Source organism: Oryctolagus cuniculus, chromosome 3 (assembly GCF_051225735.1).
Source record: "Oryctolagus cuniculus isolate XC-2025 breed Fujian yellow rabbit chromosome 3, ASM5122573v1, whole genome shotgun sequence".
NCBI classification, from domain to species: Eukaryota; Metazoa; Chordata; class Mammalia; order Lagomorpha; family Leporidae; genus Oryctolagus; species Oryctolagus cuniculus.
This window is the reverse complement of record NC_142869.1, coordinates 76230962-76246993: the sequence shown is the minus strand read 5'-3', so window position 1 is coordinate 76246993 and position 16032 is coordinate 76230962. Positions and strand designations below refer to the sequence as shown.

The 16032-nt window shown below is 34.7% G+C and overlaps 1 protein-coding gene across 7 annotated transcripts in view; it reads right to left on the bottom strand.

Annotated features, from left to right (window-relative positions):
• The window catches only part of LOC100349657 (sodium channel protein type 3 subunit alpha), a 118672-nt gene that overhangs the window by 30592 nt on the left and 72048 nt on the right, over nucleotides 1-16032 (bottom strand). For all 7 annotated transcript variants that reach the window (XM_051848557.3, XM_089329089.1, XM_089329087.1 and 4 more), the window contains 4 exons: nucleotides 15520-15693; nucleotides 14203-14559; nucleotides 12003-12473; nucleotides 111-231 (listed from right to left, as the gene is read on the bottom strand). In XM_051848557.3, coding sequence (XP_051704517.1) covers nucleotides 111-231; nucleotides 12003-12473; nucleotides 14203-14559; nucleotides 15520-15693 — 1123 coding nt within the window. The remainder of the gene's footprint in view (nucleotides 1-110; nucleotides 232-12002; nucleotides 12474-14202; nucleotides 14560-15519; nucleotides 15694-16032) is intronic.

Sequence of the window (16032 nt, the reverse complement as noted above, 5' to 3'; positions counted from 1 at the left end):
AAAATAAACATCTTTTTATTCCATTTTCCATGAATTTTCTGAAACACCCTTGTCTGTTCAGCCGTGAAAAACAGGAGTGATTGTGTTGAATCATATTTGATTTTGTTTACCTTCAGTAAAACAAGCCTCTGGTTTAAGGTCTTCCTCAGGTTCAATTTCAGCTTGTTCACCTTCCCGGGGTGGAGCAACATCAACTGTGCTTCCTTCAGATGAGCTGGTTGCATTTAATTTCTAGGAACAGAATCCCATTTAAAAGATATGATTTTCACCCCTTTTATTCAACTAATTGGAAACATCCTCTTAGACTGTGAAAAACTGGTAGTGATAACATTTGATTCCATTGATATTGTTGATAATTATGTACTAGTAATTTAACATAATTAAAGTTCTGCTATTCAAAACAAAATGACAACTACTCAGATAAAAAAGGTTAGACAGCATTTGACATGGCTAACTTGGAAAGGACAGATTATACTGATTAGCTTGTGTTGTGATCTCCATTTGTATATGAATGCCATAGGAAAAATAATCAAACACATTATGATGCAGGCCAAACCAAAAATAGTTTGGTAAAAGTTTGGTATGCTGACACCTCCTAATGATTATATCAATTAAAATGCATTGAATAAAATAGTCATTTCCTCTTTTCCAGATGGAAATTTTCAGAGGGCAAAGAACATTACCAGTTGTTTCTAAGTACTGTCCATGTTTCTGTAATTTTAGAAAGGAAGAGCAGCAAATTAACATTAGTCACAGTCATTATATTTCAACTTTGAGCTATATTTTTCTCTGGCTTATATAACTTTCTCCTGACTTTACTGGGAAAAATAATGGATCTCTCATCTTTCTCTCTCTCTCTCATCTCTATCCCTCTCTCTCTCTCTCTCTCTCTCTCTCTTGAACTGCATAAATGAATTCAATACTTGCCAAAGAATTCTAAATGAAATGGAAATTTCTTCACAAATGGCATTCTCCAGAACCTGAATAGACTTTCATTAGGAGCACATTCTAAGTTCAACATGTGATCAGGCGGGGACTTTTCCTTTAAATCAATCACTGTGACATGCCATATGGCTAGCAGAGCTACTTTCATGTTACAAGAATAAATATCTAATAAGTTCTGTGCAATTACTTGGAAAGAGATTATGAATGTTCAATGTGTATGAAACTGATGTGATGACAAAACATACAGCACAACTTCGATAATGTAAAGCTTTTAAGATGAAAGAACAGCACATGGACATGTTATTGGTTTCAGAGTCCCCATTAACTTTAATAGCTAACTCTTAGGGTCACTCTGCCCTAGCCTTCTGAAAGAGTTAATGTGTTATTAAAAGAAAAGACAACAATTCTGTAAATGCAGATCACACTTAGGGAAACTGACTCAAGATTCCTAATTTACATAAGTAATCATACAAATCTAATTTAATATTTTAGATTGTGGATTTAGTCAAGAGTGGTAGCCAGATTGTACTTTCTATGTATTTCTTGGAAGGGGGCATTCACCATGTTCAAGTATATATGCTATGAAATGACTCCAAGTCAAAATATAATTCTGTGATATAGTACGTCCTAGACTGGAGCTTACAAAAGAGAGAAACTAGCCACCATTTTTGGATGATGGTCCTTAGGATCATTATGGTACAATATCTTTTATCATTACATTCTTCTATATTTTGAAGAGGAGGAGAGTACAGATGTATTTTGTTCATGAAGAGTTTTTTGCTTCTGATAACCATGAAATCTTTATTCTTTCAAGAAAGGCCAGGAAAGCTTTGCTATGAAGAACTGTAGCAGGTTCTGAAAATAGTGGGAGTGAGCATTCAGCCAATTGGTTAATATGCATGATTCCACATGGGAGTATCTGGGTTCTATTCCCAGTACTGGCTCCTGCCTCCATCTTTCTCCTTATGCAGACCCTGGGAGGCAGTAATACTGGCTGAAGTAATCGGGTTCCTGCCACCCATGTGGAAGACCTGGACTGAGCTCTCATCTCCCGCTTCCCAGCTGCACCGGGCATTTGACGAAGGAATCAATGAATGATAACTCCCTCTATGTGTCCCTCTCTCTGCCTCTCAGATTAATTAACTGGGACCAGTGCTGTTTACAGCAGGTTAAGCTGCTGCTTAGGGCACTGGCATCCAATAATGGAGCACGGATTCAAGCCTTGGCTGCTCTGTTTTTGATCCAGCTTGCTGTTAATGCTCCTGGGAAGGCAACTGAAGATGGCCTTGGTGCTTGGGTCCCTGCCACCCATGTGGGAGATCCAGCTGGAGTTCTGGGTTCCTGGATTCATCTGGTCCAGCCCCATCTGCTATGGCCATTGATGGAATGAATTGGCAGATGCAAGATCTCTCCTTTTCTGCCAAGCTCCCTTTATTAATAAAAATATTAAAAATAAATAACAATTCATTAATTTGGAACCCCCTCCCATCCCATTATTTTTCAAAGATACTGTAAAAAGAAAGAAAATAATTGGCAACTATTTTCTCTGAACAGCTAACACCTTCCTTCCAATTTCACTGGTAGTTTACAGGTTAGGCTGGTATTTGATGAGTGACAGCAATAATATCCATGGCAGACACGACAAGAAATCAAATTATTTTGAAGTTAATTACAAATAGCTTCATGTCTCTTCTTTTCGGGTAATTAATTTCAATAATTTTTCTGAGCCTAGTCATGGTCCACCTTCTCCATGAAGCCTTTGTTCCTTGCATGATTTCTTCATGCTAAATTTTATAGAACATTTAATCCTTTACACTTGTTTTCTTTGACCGAATACTCCCATAAATACATATATATATTTGTAAATGTACACACAAATATACCAAGTACACAATATACACATACATATATACATATATATACCAAAAGATCCAATATATCACAAAGCATAGGCTATATTCTAATAGTGATGTTGAGTTCATGAAACATGAATAAATGAATGATTGCATTTTATGTTACTTTCATGGAGAGAATTAAATGTAATGTTTAGACAATTTCCTATCTTCATATTTATATAAAACACAATCATGGCCTTGACAGAAGTCTAAATAATTATGCTAGAAAATATAATTGAATTATTTAATTAATAACATTTTAGTGATAAAAACATATTTCTAAAATGTTTCTCTAAAGTACTGTAGGTGTTAATGAAATATGAGGAAAGTAAATAATAAGTATATACACTTATACACATATACTTGCTCACTTGAAAACTTCAGAAAATATACTCACCCTTCATTTCTTATTTTAGCACTGTTAAAATAATTGTGAATTATTTAATTTTTCATATTATAATTATCTCCCCCATATTTTAAGGTATCATATATTATACAAATACAAATACTTATTTGAAACAACACTTCAGAGCACAAATAATTATAACCACTAGCCTGAATATCAATTGCATCAACTGTTTACCAAGTAAGGATTTCTGGATGTTATATTTGTTACTGGTATGATATTCAGATTATAAACACTTGTGAATTGGTTAACATGCTTGCATATTAATGATCTCAATATTTGAAGTACTCCTGTATACTCTGCATTCGTTCATCTTATGATACAGAGAGACACGTTAGTGTACCTCTATCTGTCTGGCATTATGAAACACAGCCTATCTTAGGAAAGAATCCTGTCCCTGTTCTGCTCTTCTCCCAGAAGCAGAACACATTTACGTGAAGAATTCCTTCACTCTTAACCAGAGTCTTTCTAAGTGTAGGGATCAGATTTTTAACATAGGCTCTGAAGAGCTCCTCAGAAGAGGACTTGTGGGCACTGTTTATAAGCCCCAGATGGCCCTCATAAACCAAAGCTCAGATGACGGTAGGCTAATATTCGCTTTACTTCCTTCCCTGTGAAAGTCAACATAAGATCAACTCTCCGGAGTTACAGAATTAGGCTTACTTACATTTTATTCTTAATAGTCAGAAATGACACTACAAAAACCCAGGCCACATTTATCACAGGAAAGTACAGTATATGTTTCCTTGCACAAAGTTATAAAAATATTGTATCAACTTCATAAAATTTCATGTTATTAACTTATATACATTAATAAATTAAAGCTTGAATTGAGTTCTTATTAAATTATACAAACTTACCAATTTATGATATATTATTGTCTGATACATTTTAGTTACTGGATGCATAAAGATATTCACTGCTATATTTTTAAATCACTAATTTGTACCCTAGAAAACTAATCATCTTAAATTTTATACATTTATATAATGTTAATAAATGAAACATTTGCCATTCATATTCTACTAGTCGGTAGTTTGTGATATATGTAGTCATAGCTATTTCAAAATAACTTGCAAATTGATTTTAAAGCATGTAACTAATTTAAAAGCAAGTGATTGAAGAAAAATACAAAGAATAACTTACTTTGTTTATATTGCCATAGCTGTGATACTACAATGATATAAAAAAACAAAGCAAAGAAACCTGAAATGAAATTTATCAATATTAAGGAACTTAATGATCATACTAAATAACTAAAATTAATACTTGTTTTGAAGTAGGTCAAAAAAACACAATTGGAAATACAGACACACAATATAAAGCTTCCATATAAAGCCACATAACATAGTACAAGTTCAAACTTGTTTTCTTGTACTATTTTCTCCCTACCCCTTCAATATGGCACTTAAAAGTTAGATTCTTCCATCCCTTGTAGAAAGTACTGAGTCTACAGAAGGATGATGACTTATGCTCTACAAATGCACGCTGGAAAGCAGGTTGTAAGATGCAACATTCTCCAGGCCTAATTCAGCCACAGAAAACATGCCTGGCTGTAGCAAAAGCCCGGCGCAATGCTGTGGAAGCTGCACATTTGTCCAAGCACCATGTCCTCAAGACATGGTACCTGAACGTGAAATGTTCAAGAGGCATCACTATAAATACCCCTTAGAGGAATGGATTCATTCAAGATCCAAAGGACAGAATTAACACCCCAATAGGCCATGAGAGCATTCCCCGCCCCACCAATAACATGACCTTATATAGAAATTCCCCCTTGTGATGAATATCGCTTTGATTTTTATCCAATTAAGTAATGAAATTTAACTCAGAGATAGAAGAGAATGTTCGCAACTGGCCTACTTCCACTGAAATGCGCTCACATTTCACATATTTTCAGTCAGCTGTCAAATGTTCGACTCTCACAAACTGCTGTATGATTAAATAGACAAAATAAAAGATTCAGCCATTACAGATTGCCTTTAAAATCTAACTGTTGCTCTCAGATAGTCTGGATTTTTGTTTTGCTGATAGAAGAGGAAACATTTTTGATGACTCATCCTACCAGGGCCTTAGTCTGATTTTTTGGATATGCATATTCATATCTTGACTCATAATATTTCAATTGAAGAACAGGCAGTCACAAAGTGAGGCCATTAATTACTTGTACAAGGCAAGGAGAGCAAGACTAAAACCCATAGCTCCTTTTTTTCTGAACATTCATACGATGGCTAAAAATATGAATCCCCAGCCTCTGGTTTTGCTTTGACATGTATTAGGTATGCAATACCCCTAGTGCTCCCTTTATTTTAAAATAGCCTCAATAAGAACATGATATGTAAAACAAAAATAATTACGTGGTAGTTGAATAGTAGGGTTGAAGAGTATCATCAAGGGAAAAGCAAAAGGCAATTTATAAGAGACGCAAAAATTCCCATCTGAACTGATCTGTGCCTCATAAAAAGTCTCCTCAAGCTCAATTTCACAACCTTTCAGCATCACAGAGAAATTTAAATCTGTAGTGATTCTCATTGCTGTCCAGATTCTAAAAACACAGCACAGCACTTTTCCTAGAAGGGCACATGCTCAGACCTGAGTCAAGCATCTACTTTCAAAGATTCCAGAAAGCCTTTGCAAAGGAAGCCACCCTGGGATAAACATGGTATAAAACGTAACCTTCCAGTACCAAGTAATTCTTTTCTGCTAGTGAAGAAAAAATAAGCCAGATTTTCTTCAATGACTAACATTTTGCTTTCCTCCCAAAACAATGCAAGAAAAAATTGCATAAATCAACTAGGACTGCATTTTCCCCATTTTTCCAACAGTTTTATTTCTGAATTTGTTATACCGTATGGCTGATACTCAATTATACCGAGAAAAGAACACACTGTGAAAATTAACCCTATAGGTAACCCTAAACTCTAATTCGATATCTTTTGTCACCAATATCCTTGGAAACTGCCAATATGATTGTACTTTTCACTTTTTCTTCATCATTTCCTTCGCAGAACACAAACATTGGCTGAGAAATCAATAAGCAGTGATACCAACAGGATAAAGTAGAGTCAAAGAATAAACTAAAGGCTCAGTTAATCCTCAAGGCTACAGTCATCTTGGGAGAAACACTCTTCTCTTCCTAAAACTAGAAGTAGTAAGTAACTAAAAGTGTTCCTTTTCTAAGTCTCTTGTTTTGCTTGCTTAGTTTTGGGTAGAACATTTAGGAAGAAATTAATGTAATTCAGGGAAATTCTAAATCAAAAGTGGGCACCCTGGACCAATTACTCAATGATCAAGATGCCATGAATTTTTCATCCACATCGTGTTTCTCTTCTTTTACTTTACAGTGATCACTTCGATTTTGCAGACCCTTGAGTTAACAACTTCCCTAATCCACATGACAACACAAGATATGTGGCACCAAAATGCATATACAGACTACGGCCCTTCAGCTCCAAAAACTCATAATCATCCTAGACTTTTTTTTTTTTTTACAGAGCCTTTCCCCAGGAACATGAAAGCAAACACACCATCCAGAGCACACAGATTAGACAGATTGACAAGTAGATTCCAGGATCTGAATATAATGATCTGAAAGTGGCAGTACTATCAGAGGAAAAAAAACCTGTGAGGCTCATTGTGGTAATATAATCTACTTATAAGGGCTGAATCATCAACAAGGAGGTTGTGGTCTTGTTAATGAAATAAAAGCAGAGAAATAAAAAAAATGCATGCTCTCTTAAGTCCTTGTCTATATCGAACCTTAAACATTCCTATCATGTTTTAAAACAGGTATCATAAATCCTGTAGAGCATGCAGTATTGCTTTTAAAAGTCTAAACGTCTAAACTAGAAAATTCACTAGCAGAATTAAATACTGGGACTGCCCGTCTCGCCTGACCATGCTGTGATGTGTCACGATTCAGCAGAGAGCAGCTGGGCGAGACTAGCACTTCCTTGCCATGGCAGGGGAAGGATCATAGCTGAGTAGCATGCAGGCCAGTCAAAGTTCACTTAGAAAGTGATTGCACATGGAAAGCTCGCTTGGGTAACCTGGGTAAAAGTGGTGGCACAAGCCTCTGTCTGGTTAAAAAACACCAGAGCTGCGTTCTTGATGGCTCCAGCTTGATTTTACCCCTGTGAGAAGTAAGAATGATAAGCAGTGAAGGTCACGGTAGGATATTGATAGATTGTGTTTGGAATTCAACTTCAAATATGATCGTTAAAGCATTCATTCTATATCCTTCACTCAGGAAGACATACCAGTACTCTTTTAAAGATTAAATTATGAAAAAAATCCATAGTTACATGAAAGTTTGAAGAAATCATGATTACATGAACTTTAAAAATATAAAAATACAAGTCCACATTTAAAGCCTGTTGCAAAATTTTTATAGTTTCAATGTTTTCCAAGATAAAAATAATTGCTATTTTAAAATGCAAGCCTTTAGTTCTCTTACAGTTTTTCATTGAAAAGCTTATGCTTATTTGCATATTTGCCTGTTTCTTTTAGAGCAATGTATTTATACAAATATAATATGCACAAAATAACACAATTCATCTTTCTGTCTCTAACAATCTTCTAGAGTTCATTTCTCCCTTACTGCACCAGCCAGTCATACTTCATTATGAAAATAGAAGGAATAGACTAGGTACGGTTTTTAAATAAGACGTAAGTTAATGAATAATTCATCATCTCCTCCTAAAGCAGAAATTTTGTACAGTTTTTAAGCAAGAAATGAGTAAATCTAGTGTATTTAACCTATGTGGATTGCTTACTTATTAGCAAAGAAATAGGTGTTCTGCACCCTCCAAAGCACAGCTCAATATTCTTTTGCAACTTTTGGTGAAAAAACACAAAACTAAGAAGTATGAATGAAACTGCTACCATATGGCTATGTTGATTTTAATGTGCATTTATGTGTGCGCACATGTGTAATAGCTTTTAAAAAAAGAATAACCAAGCACATCTGAAATGTGACCAGTGTTTAATATCAGCAGTTTTCAAAAATTTCATATCAAAACTGCTTTGCGTTTCCTAAGTCTGCTCTATGATGTTAGACATGAAAACTTTTGCTTTTTTTTTATAAAATCATACTTTTTATCTTGTTGTGAGCATATATGAGAATTGTCCTATTACTTTTTGGAATTGGCTAGTAGTAATTTTATCAAATCACCCACATAAAATTTATTACTGAAGTTAATATTACCGTTGAAGATAATTTGAAATAATTTGAAATGTTTTCCTAGCTTTATAAAGACATAATTTTACATTAATTTGATGATTTTTCCAGTGACATATCTGTACATTTTAAACAACTGCATCATATTCTGGAATTGGATTCCAGGTATTCACAGTTAGCTTGAAAGAGGATAGAATACTTTTGAATATATAGGCAATAAAGTTAGAGAGCTACGTCCTGTATCAGAGAGCCTAGGTTCAACTCAGCTCTACTTCTGAGTCCACCTTCCTACTCATGTGCACCCTGAGAGGCAGCAGTGATCATTCCTGTTGGGTCTCTGGCGGCCGTTTGGGAGGCCTGGATTGAATTCCCATCTGCCAACTTTGGCCTGGCCCAGCCTATATCTCATTAATCCAAATTTAGGATATTTCAGCCATTAAAAAGATGTGACAATGATGTGACTATGATGTAGTATTCTTCTAGGCAGTCATTTGAGATATCTGTGGCTATTTAAAAGTTCTGTAAGTATTTTGGAAACAAACTAGTTGAAGAAAAATGAGACATTAACTTTCTGTAAAACTAATAATATAAGTCTCCCAAAAGTGTCTCTACCTCTCAGAATTTCCCACCTTTTCCTGACCTTAGCTATACTTGCTATTTTGTCTTAAGTCTTCTCATATTTTCACTTTATAATTACTTCCTTGGTGAGCTCCTCTTTTTTTTTTTTTTTTTTTTTTTTTTTTTTAAGAGAATCTGCATTATCAAGTCTAGTTTTGACCCTGACCTCTTATCAAGGCTCTGGTTCCCAACACTGTCGCTTATAATTCAGTATTTCCATTTAAATTCTTCCCACATAAATCTGCTAACCATTTTAGAAAGACCATCTCAGTAAGTCACATTACCTTTTTTCAAACTTCTCAGATACTTTGCTAGGATTATCAAATTTCCAGTTACTCTCAGCTCCTTTTACATATTGCTCTGGCCTGAAATTTCATCACCTAATTGGTATCAAATGATTATTACTACATTTACCACAATAATTTCACATATCTCACTTGAAACTGTTGTGATGTTTAATATCAAATAAATGTCCCTAAAATATAGCTTTCATTGCTTACCCCTGCCTCAGAGTAGACAGTAGCTCGATACTGACTATGGCACTAATTCCAAACTCTGATTCAAAACTTGTTAATCCTTTGGCAGGTGTTTAGCATAGCTGTAAAACACAGCTTGGAGATGCCCCCATCCCATATCAACGTGCTAAATTTGAGTATGGTGACTCCACTGACTCCACTGACTCCACTGACTCCACCTTCCTGCTGGTGTACACCTTTGGAAGCACTAATGATGATAACTGGATCCCTGCCACCCACATGTGAGACCCAGGTTATGTCCCTGGTTCCTAGCTTTGGTTTGGCCCAGCCCCAGCTGTTGTGAGTATATGGGGAGTGAACCAGCGGTTGAAAGATCTCTGCCCACCTGTCTCTCTGCCTTTAAAATAAACAAAATTAATAAATAAAAATTAAAAATAAACTTTACAATCTGAAATTATCTTGCCCACCCAAATATAGTCTCCATTAACTTCTAAACCAATATTTCATTTCTGCTGATTGCTTCACTTCACCTGAATACTGACTTCACTCTCAATGCTGGTTTTCCTTCAGTGGGTTTCAGCTTTTTGCTTTCTGTTCATCCATATTTTATCCAAACACTGAGATACACTTCACTTTCATCCGCCCTCTTTAGCAACTACTCTTTCTGTTTTCACACCTACAGACTTATCTGCTGTCCTGGAGGATTAAACTTTTTAACAGATCTTTAGTGGTTTTGTGAGTTAGTGTTGTCTTTTTCTAACATGTTGAGATTTCCCTGAATGGGAATCATGGTGCACAGTGCTTTCTAAACTCCGCCTATTCCCTCACATTCATAAGAATGCCAAGTTCACAAAATGTGCTTAATAAACTCTTGTTAAATAAGTGATGTTTCCCCGTAAGTAAATCAATGTCAGGTGATGAAAAATACTTAGAATTGAATTCTTAGTTTACCAGAATGAGCAAAATAAATTAGGATTGAAATCACTAAGCAGCTTTTGAGTGGGCTTCAGAATAAATGTTACTGTTTCATTTTGTATGTATTCCTTTTCAAAATATTTTCAAATTTGTATTAGAATATATTTCAGCCGGCGCCACGGCTCACTAGGCTAATCCTCTGCCTTGCGGTGCTGGCACACCGGGTTCTAGTCTCGGTCAGGGTGCCGGATTCTGTCCCGGTTGCCCCTCTTCCAGGCCAGCTCTCTGCTGTGGCCAGGGAGTGCAGTGGAGGATGGCCCAAGTGCTTGGGCCCTGCACCCCATGGGAGACCAGGATAAGTACCTGGCTCCTGCCATCAAATCAGCGTGGTGCGCCGGTCGCAGCGCGCTGGCCGCGGCAGCCATTGGAGGGTGAACCATCGGCAAAGGAAAACCTTTCTCTCTGTCTCTCTCTCTCACTGTCCACTCTGCCTTTCAAAAAACAAACAAACAAACAAAAACAGAATATAGTTCAGCAGCTCAAAAATGCCTGAAAAAAAAATCAGGAAGCTGTGAGTTGTAACATTGTCATCTACTTATTATTAAAAGGATTTCAGACTGAATTCTGTTGGTATATGCACTAAAAAAAAAGTTCCAAAATATGCTCACAAAATCAGACATCATTGGTCTGATTCTCATGGTATCAACATCATAGCCTCAAGCTAAAGCGTCTGTCGCAACTCCACATCTGCAAGACTTATGACCCACTGGTATAGTAGAAGCCCATAAATAAATTGTAGCAAAATATTTTCATCTTATTCTCAAACACAGAAATGAGGAATTAGTGTCCTGAAACTACTATTAAAGATACTGTGAATTCTTACCCTGCAGTAGAAACAATTTCTTTTCTTCCTCTTTCTTTCCTTATTTTCAAAAAACTAATTTTATGACAGTCAGAGTAGGTTTCTTACCTGCACTTTAAACACAATACTTTTCAAAGTAACTTTTCAAGGTAGTTCTTCGTATTTCCAAGTTTATATGGAAGATTTTATAGATTTATTCAACCTTTATTGGGAAAATTACCTCCAGTCCTACCTGGACCTTCTTAATATATATAACACTTCCAAAAATTAAACATTCTACCACAATGAATAAATCTTTCAGACATGAAAAATATTCACAAACTATTCACATTAAAAAATTTCATTGCAGAACGTAAGTGAAGTAAAGAGACAAGACTTTGGCAATTATCACTAAAATAGTTTTCACTGATTTTTCTACAGAACATAATGTAGTATAGAGTAAAATGTGTTAAATAATACCTCTTCTTTTGGAGGCTAATTCTTAAAACAGATTTCAGTTACAAGAAAATGAACATACTGATTATTAAGAATGATTATTTCCTGTGGACACCTGAATATCTATAACTAGACATTCCAGTTTCTCATGATTTTCCACTGTCACCATGTGGCTTGCAATACCACTTTGTAAAAAAGCACATAAACAGCAAAATACTGCGAGACCATAGTGTGTGCTTCTCACACTAAAAAAACTTAAAAGTTTTCTTACCTCTTTGCTTTCTTCTAGTTCTGACTCACTGCTGAACTCTTCAGTATTTAAGTTTTCAAAGTCAGATTCTCCAACAGCAATTGGCACTGTTACAGTGAGGCTGGGGTTGTTTATGAATGACATGTAATCATTTTCATCGATTACATACTTCTCAACACTACTTCCAGTGCCTACACCACTGGTGGTTCCATTTCCATCTTTAAGATAATTAAGCTCTTTGCTTATTTCAATTCCAGTATTATTGGAAATGCAGCTCTCTATTTTGTTGCCTTCATGGATTTCTAGAACCTTTGACTTCCTAAAAAAGGCTTTTCGGAAACACTCCTGTATCTTATCTTTCACATAATCAATTCCCTTTTGCATTCTTCCTACTGCAATCTGGAGATTGTTCATTTCATTATCATCATCAGTAGCAGCAAGATTATCTGAACTAAACGAACTCAACAATAAGGCCAGGAAGAGATTCAAAACCTAAAACAAATAAACAAATCTGTATCAGTACTGAAGTAGGCATAAAAATAATAGCATACACAGGGACTTCATTGATCTTTGCTAAAATTATTTCAACAAAAGCTCCTTGAATGCTTACTGTATTCCAAACAACATGTTTAAACCACATACTAGTTAGAGAAGCTAATAATCTTCTAAGATGCTCTGAGGACAAAATGTTAAAAACAAGCAACTTTTATTTCCTACTAAAATGGCAACTAGAAATCAAAGTTTCCAAGAGTTAAATTGTGTCTATTCAGGCTTACAAGTGAAGACAAACTCCTTCATTTATACTTTTTGCTGCTGAGGGAAAAAAAGGCACATTCATCTTTCTTATACTTCATTATACAGTTTGTATTTCATGTTTGTAAATAATGAATTCAGTTATTTAAAAGCCTACAGATAAGTGCAAAAAGCAATTACACTTGAAATACAATCTCCTTCCATGTAACAGTAGAAATTTCTAAATACAAATTATGTAAGGTTTAACACATTTCCCATCAAATATACTGTGAAATTTATGTGTTCAAAAAGCTCAACAGATGGAAGAGAATCTAAAATTATACCAAGGTTTAGGCTAGACCCATATAATGTAAATTACTTTTTCCTTTTTTTAATGAAGAAAATATGAGGTAATCTTAAATCTCAGCAAACTAATGGGATACATGGGTAAATTACCCAATCAAGTGATAAACTAATTCAGGAACAATTCATCACTTCTGGTGGAAAAAGGAAATGTATTTATTGAAATATTTTTAGCTTGAAATGTGGCTCTTGAGTTTCCATGTATGTTACAGAATAGGAAAACAAATACAAAGCAAGAACCCCATTTGTCCCTTATTTCTGTATTGGAGCTTGTTCAGAATCTAGATCTCCCTTAATTTACTATTCTGAGAAAAAATTACATGTTTACATGGATCCCACTGGCATTCCTTTCTCCAATCACATTTAAAATGTCCTTTTCAGAGGGAAGGCCCAATATGACTGCATAAACACTTTGCCCACACATGACTGAGAAATTTAAGCATTAAAACACATAAATATACAAACTGTGTTTTTACATTAGTACTTTTAAGTCACAGGTAAAAGTAAGTCTTTTCAATCTTGCCAGTGCCACACTTCTGAATAATGCAAATTCAATCATTTATTTCCTTTACTAAAGCAAGTTTATGCAAGAATATATTTAGTTTCCTTTTAGGATGCTTGTATAATTGTAGTTCACAATAAAAATACAAAAATACTCTATTTCATTGAAACATCAAAATTTGATATGGGTGAGAAAGTAAATACTATAAACTATGAATATGTGAAAAGCAATTTCAATATAGAATAGTTGTATTTTTAGAATCAGTAGAGAGCATTATCTTATCAAAATTAAGTTGAGATAAAGTTAGTCTTGCTGATAAAAATATATTGTATTTGGAGAAGAATAAAAAAGGAAAAACCAATTTTTATGCCATGCAAATTTTCACAGATATACCTTATACAATTCTCATATCAACCATACAATTTCAGTTTTGTTATTGAAAGATCACTGACTGGAAGCCTGAATATCTGTGAAGTTAAGCAACTTGATCAAACTCAGAATGCTAATAAGGAGATTTGACTTTGGGCCACTTAATATAAAACCAGACGTATGTTTACTGCTCAAGAAGACTTTTTTGCCATCTAATATTATTCTCATTTGATAGCATTTACAGTACATACGTACCACAAGGTTTCCGATGACCATGACCAGCATGAAAACGATAAGGCACATGGTTTGACCAGCGACCTCCATACAGTCCCACATGGTCTCTATCCACTCTCCACATAGGACGCGGAACACGATCAGGAAGGAGTGGAAGAAGTCATTCATGTGCCAGCGTGGAAGTTTGCAGTCACTGGAAATCTTGCAGACACATTCCTTGTAGCTCTTACCAAACAGCTGCATGCCGACGACGGCAAAAATGAAGACAATGATGGCCAACACCAAGGTGAGGTTACCCAGTGCCCCCACGGAATTGCCAATGATCTTAATTAGCATATTTAGTGTGGGCCAGGACTTTGCCAACTTGAAAACTCGGAGCTATAATCAAGTGAAAATATTTTCTTAGTAGCAATCATAATATAATTTTGGAAGTTAGACATTATTTTGTGAGTACCCCATATTGTTAGACCCACAACTTATGAGTGCAAAAACTAAAAAACATACTGAATTAACTCACTTTCAAATCCAGAAATAAACAGTGTTACTAATACTGAAACTGTAAATCAAATGACAATATCATATGAATGCAAAAATAAAAAAGATACAACATATCTAAAGCAAGAAATAAAACATTTTGATTTATAAAAAGAGACACCTCAAACACAAGTTAATATTTTGATTAGAGACATTTTTAAGTTTGGCAAAGTGTGTCTTCTTCAGACTATTTTAGAGAGTAAAATGAAATGTTAAAAGAACGATTTATAAATTTTAATGGAACGTTATGATAAAAGTGAAATAACTAATTTGGCAAAAAACATAGAAAGCTTTCCTGCAATTGAAAAACATTTACTTAATGTCCAACAGAATTATAAATATTTTTCAATAAAATTTTTTGTTATAATTAAAAGACCTGTTATACTATTGCTTAATACGCAAGTGGCATCAAATATTTTCCTACATATTGTTTTAAAACAGGTCCTATTAATTTATCAATCAAGCAGGATTGATAAAATCCCACAATTAATTGGAATCTAATGTTTTTGTTTGCAATTATTTACAAATTATAATAATGCAAAAACTTCAAGAGCTTAATCTACAATTTTAGAAAATGCATTTTGTTTTGGACTATGCCCTATGTATCTATTCATTATGAAATGTTAAAATAATTTTTATCATTCTTAGAAAATAGTTTACATGTTTTCTTAGAATATCACCTACTGATATAAATTTAAAATATTATAAAAGTACTGGATAGTCATATAAGTACAAATTTATTCCATTTCAAAATAAATATTACACCCACAAGAGACAGGATATAAGCATAGTGTATTCAGATACCAGTCTGAATGATCGCAGTACAGACAATCCCTCCACATTGGCAAGACCAAGTTCCATTAAACTGAGACTGACAATGATTCCATCAAAGATATTCCAGCCCTCTTGAAAATAATAATAGGGATCCATGGCAATGATCTTGAGAACCATTTCTGCTGTGAAGATCCCAGTGAAAACCTGAAATAAAATACAGATCAGCACTTCAACAACACTGAAAAACCGATTCTGCAAGAATTTTTAAAGAACACTAAACAGAAGTAAAAATATAAGTACCTAACCTTTAAATTTAACTGATCAATTCAAGCTTAGTACTTTTCCCTCCAAGGAAATGTTATAAGAGTATTTGCCTTATTTAATCAATTTTCTGGATTTCTAGGCAGAAATCTGATTGTAAAACATTCACAGCCCACACTTTAAAATCTGATACTGAATAACAACTGCTATTTTATTGCCCTTCCAGGTATGCTATTCTTCTACCATAAACACAATCAAATGCAGTTTGGGTGTATTATTACA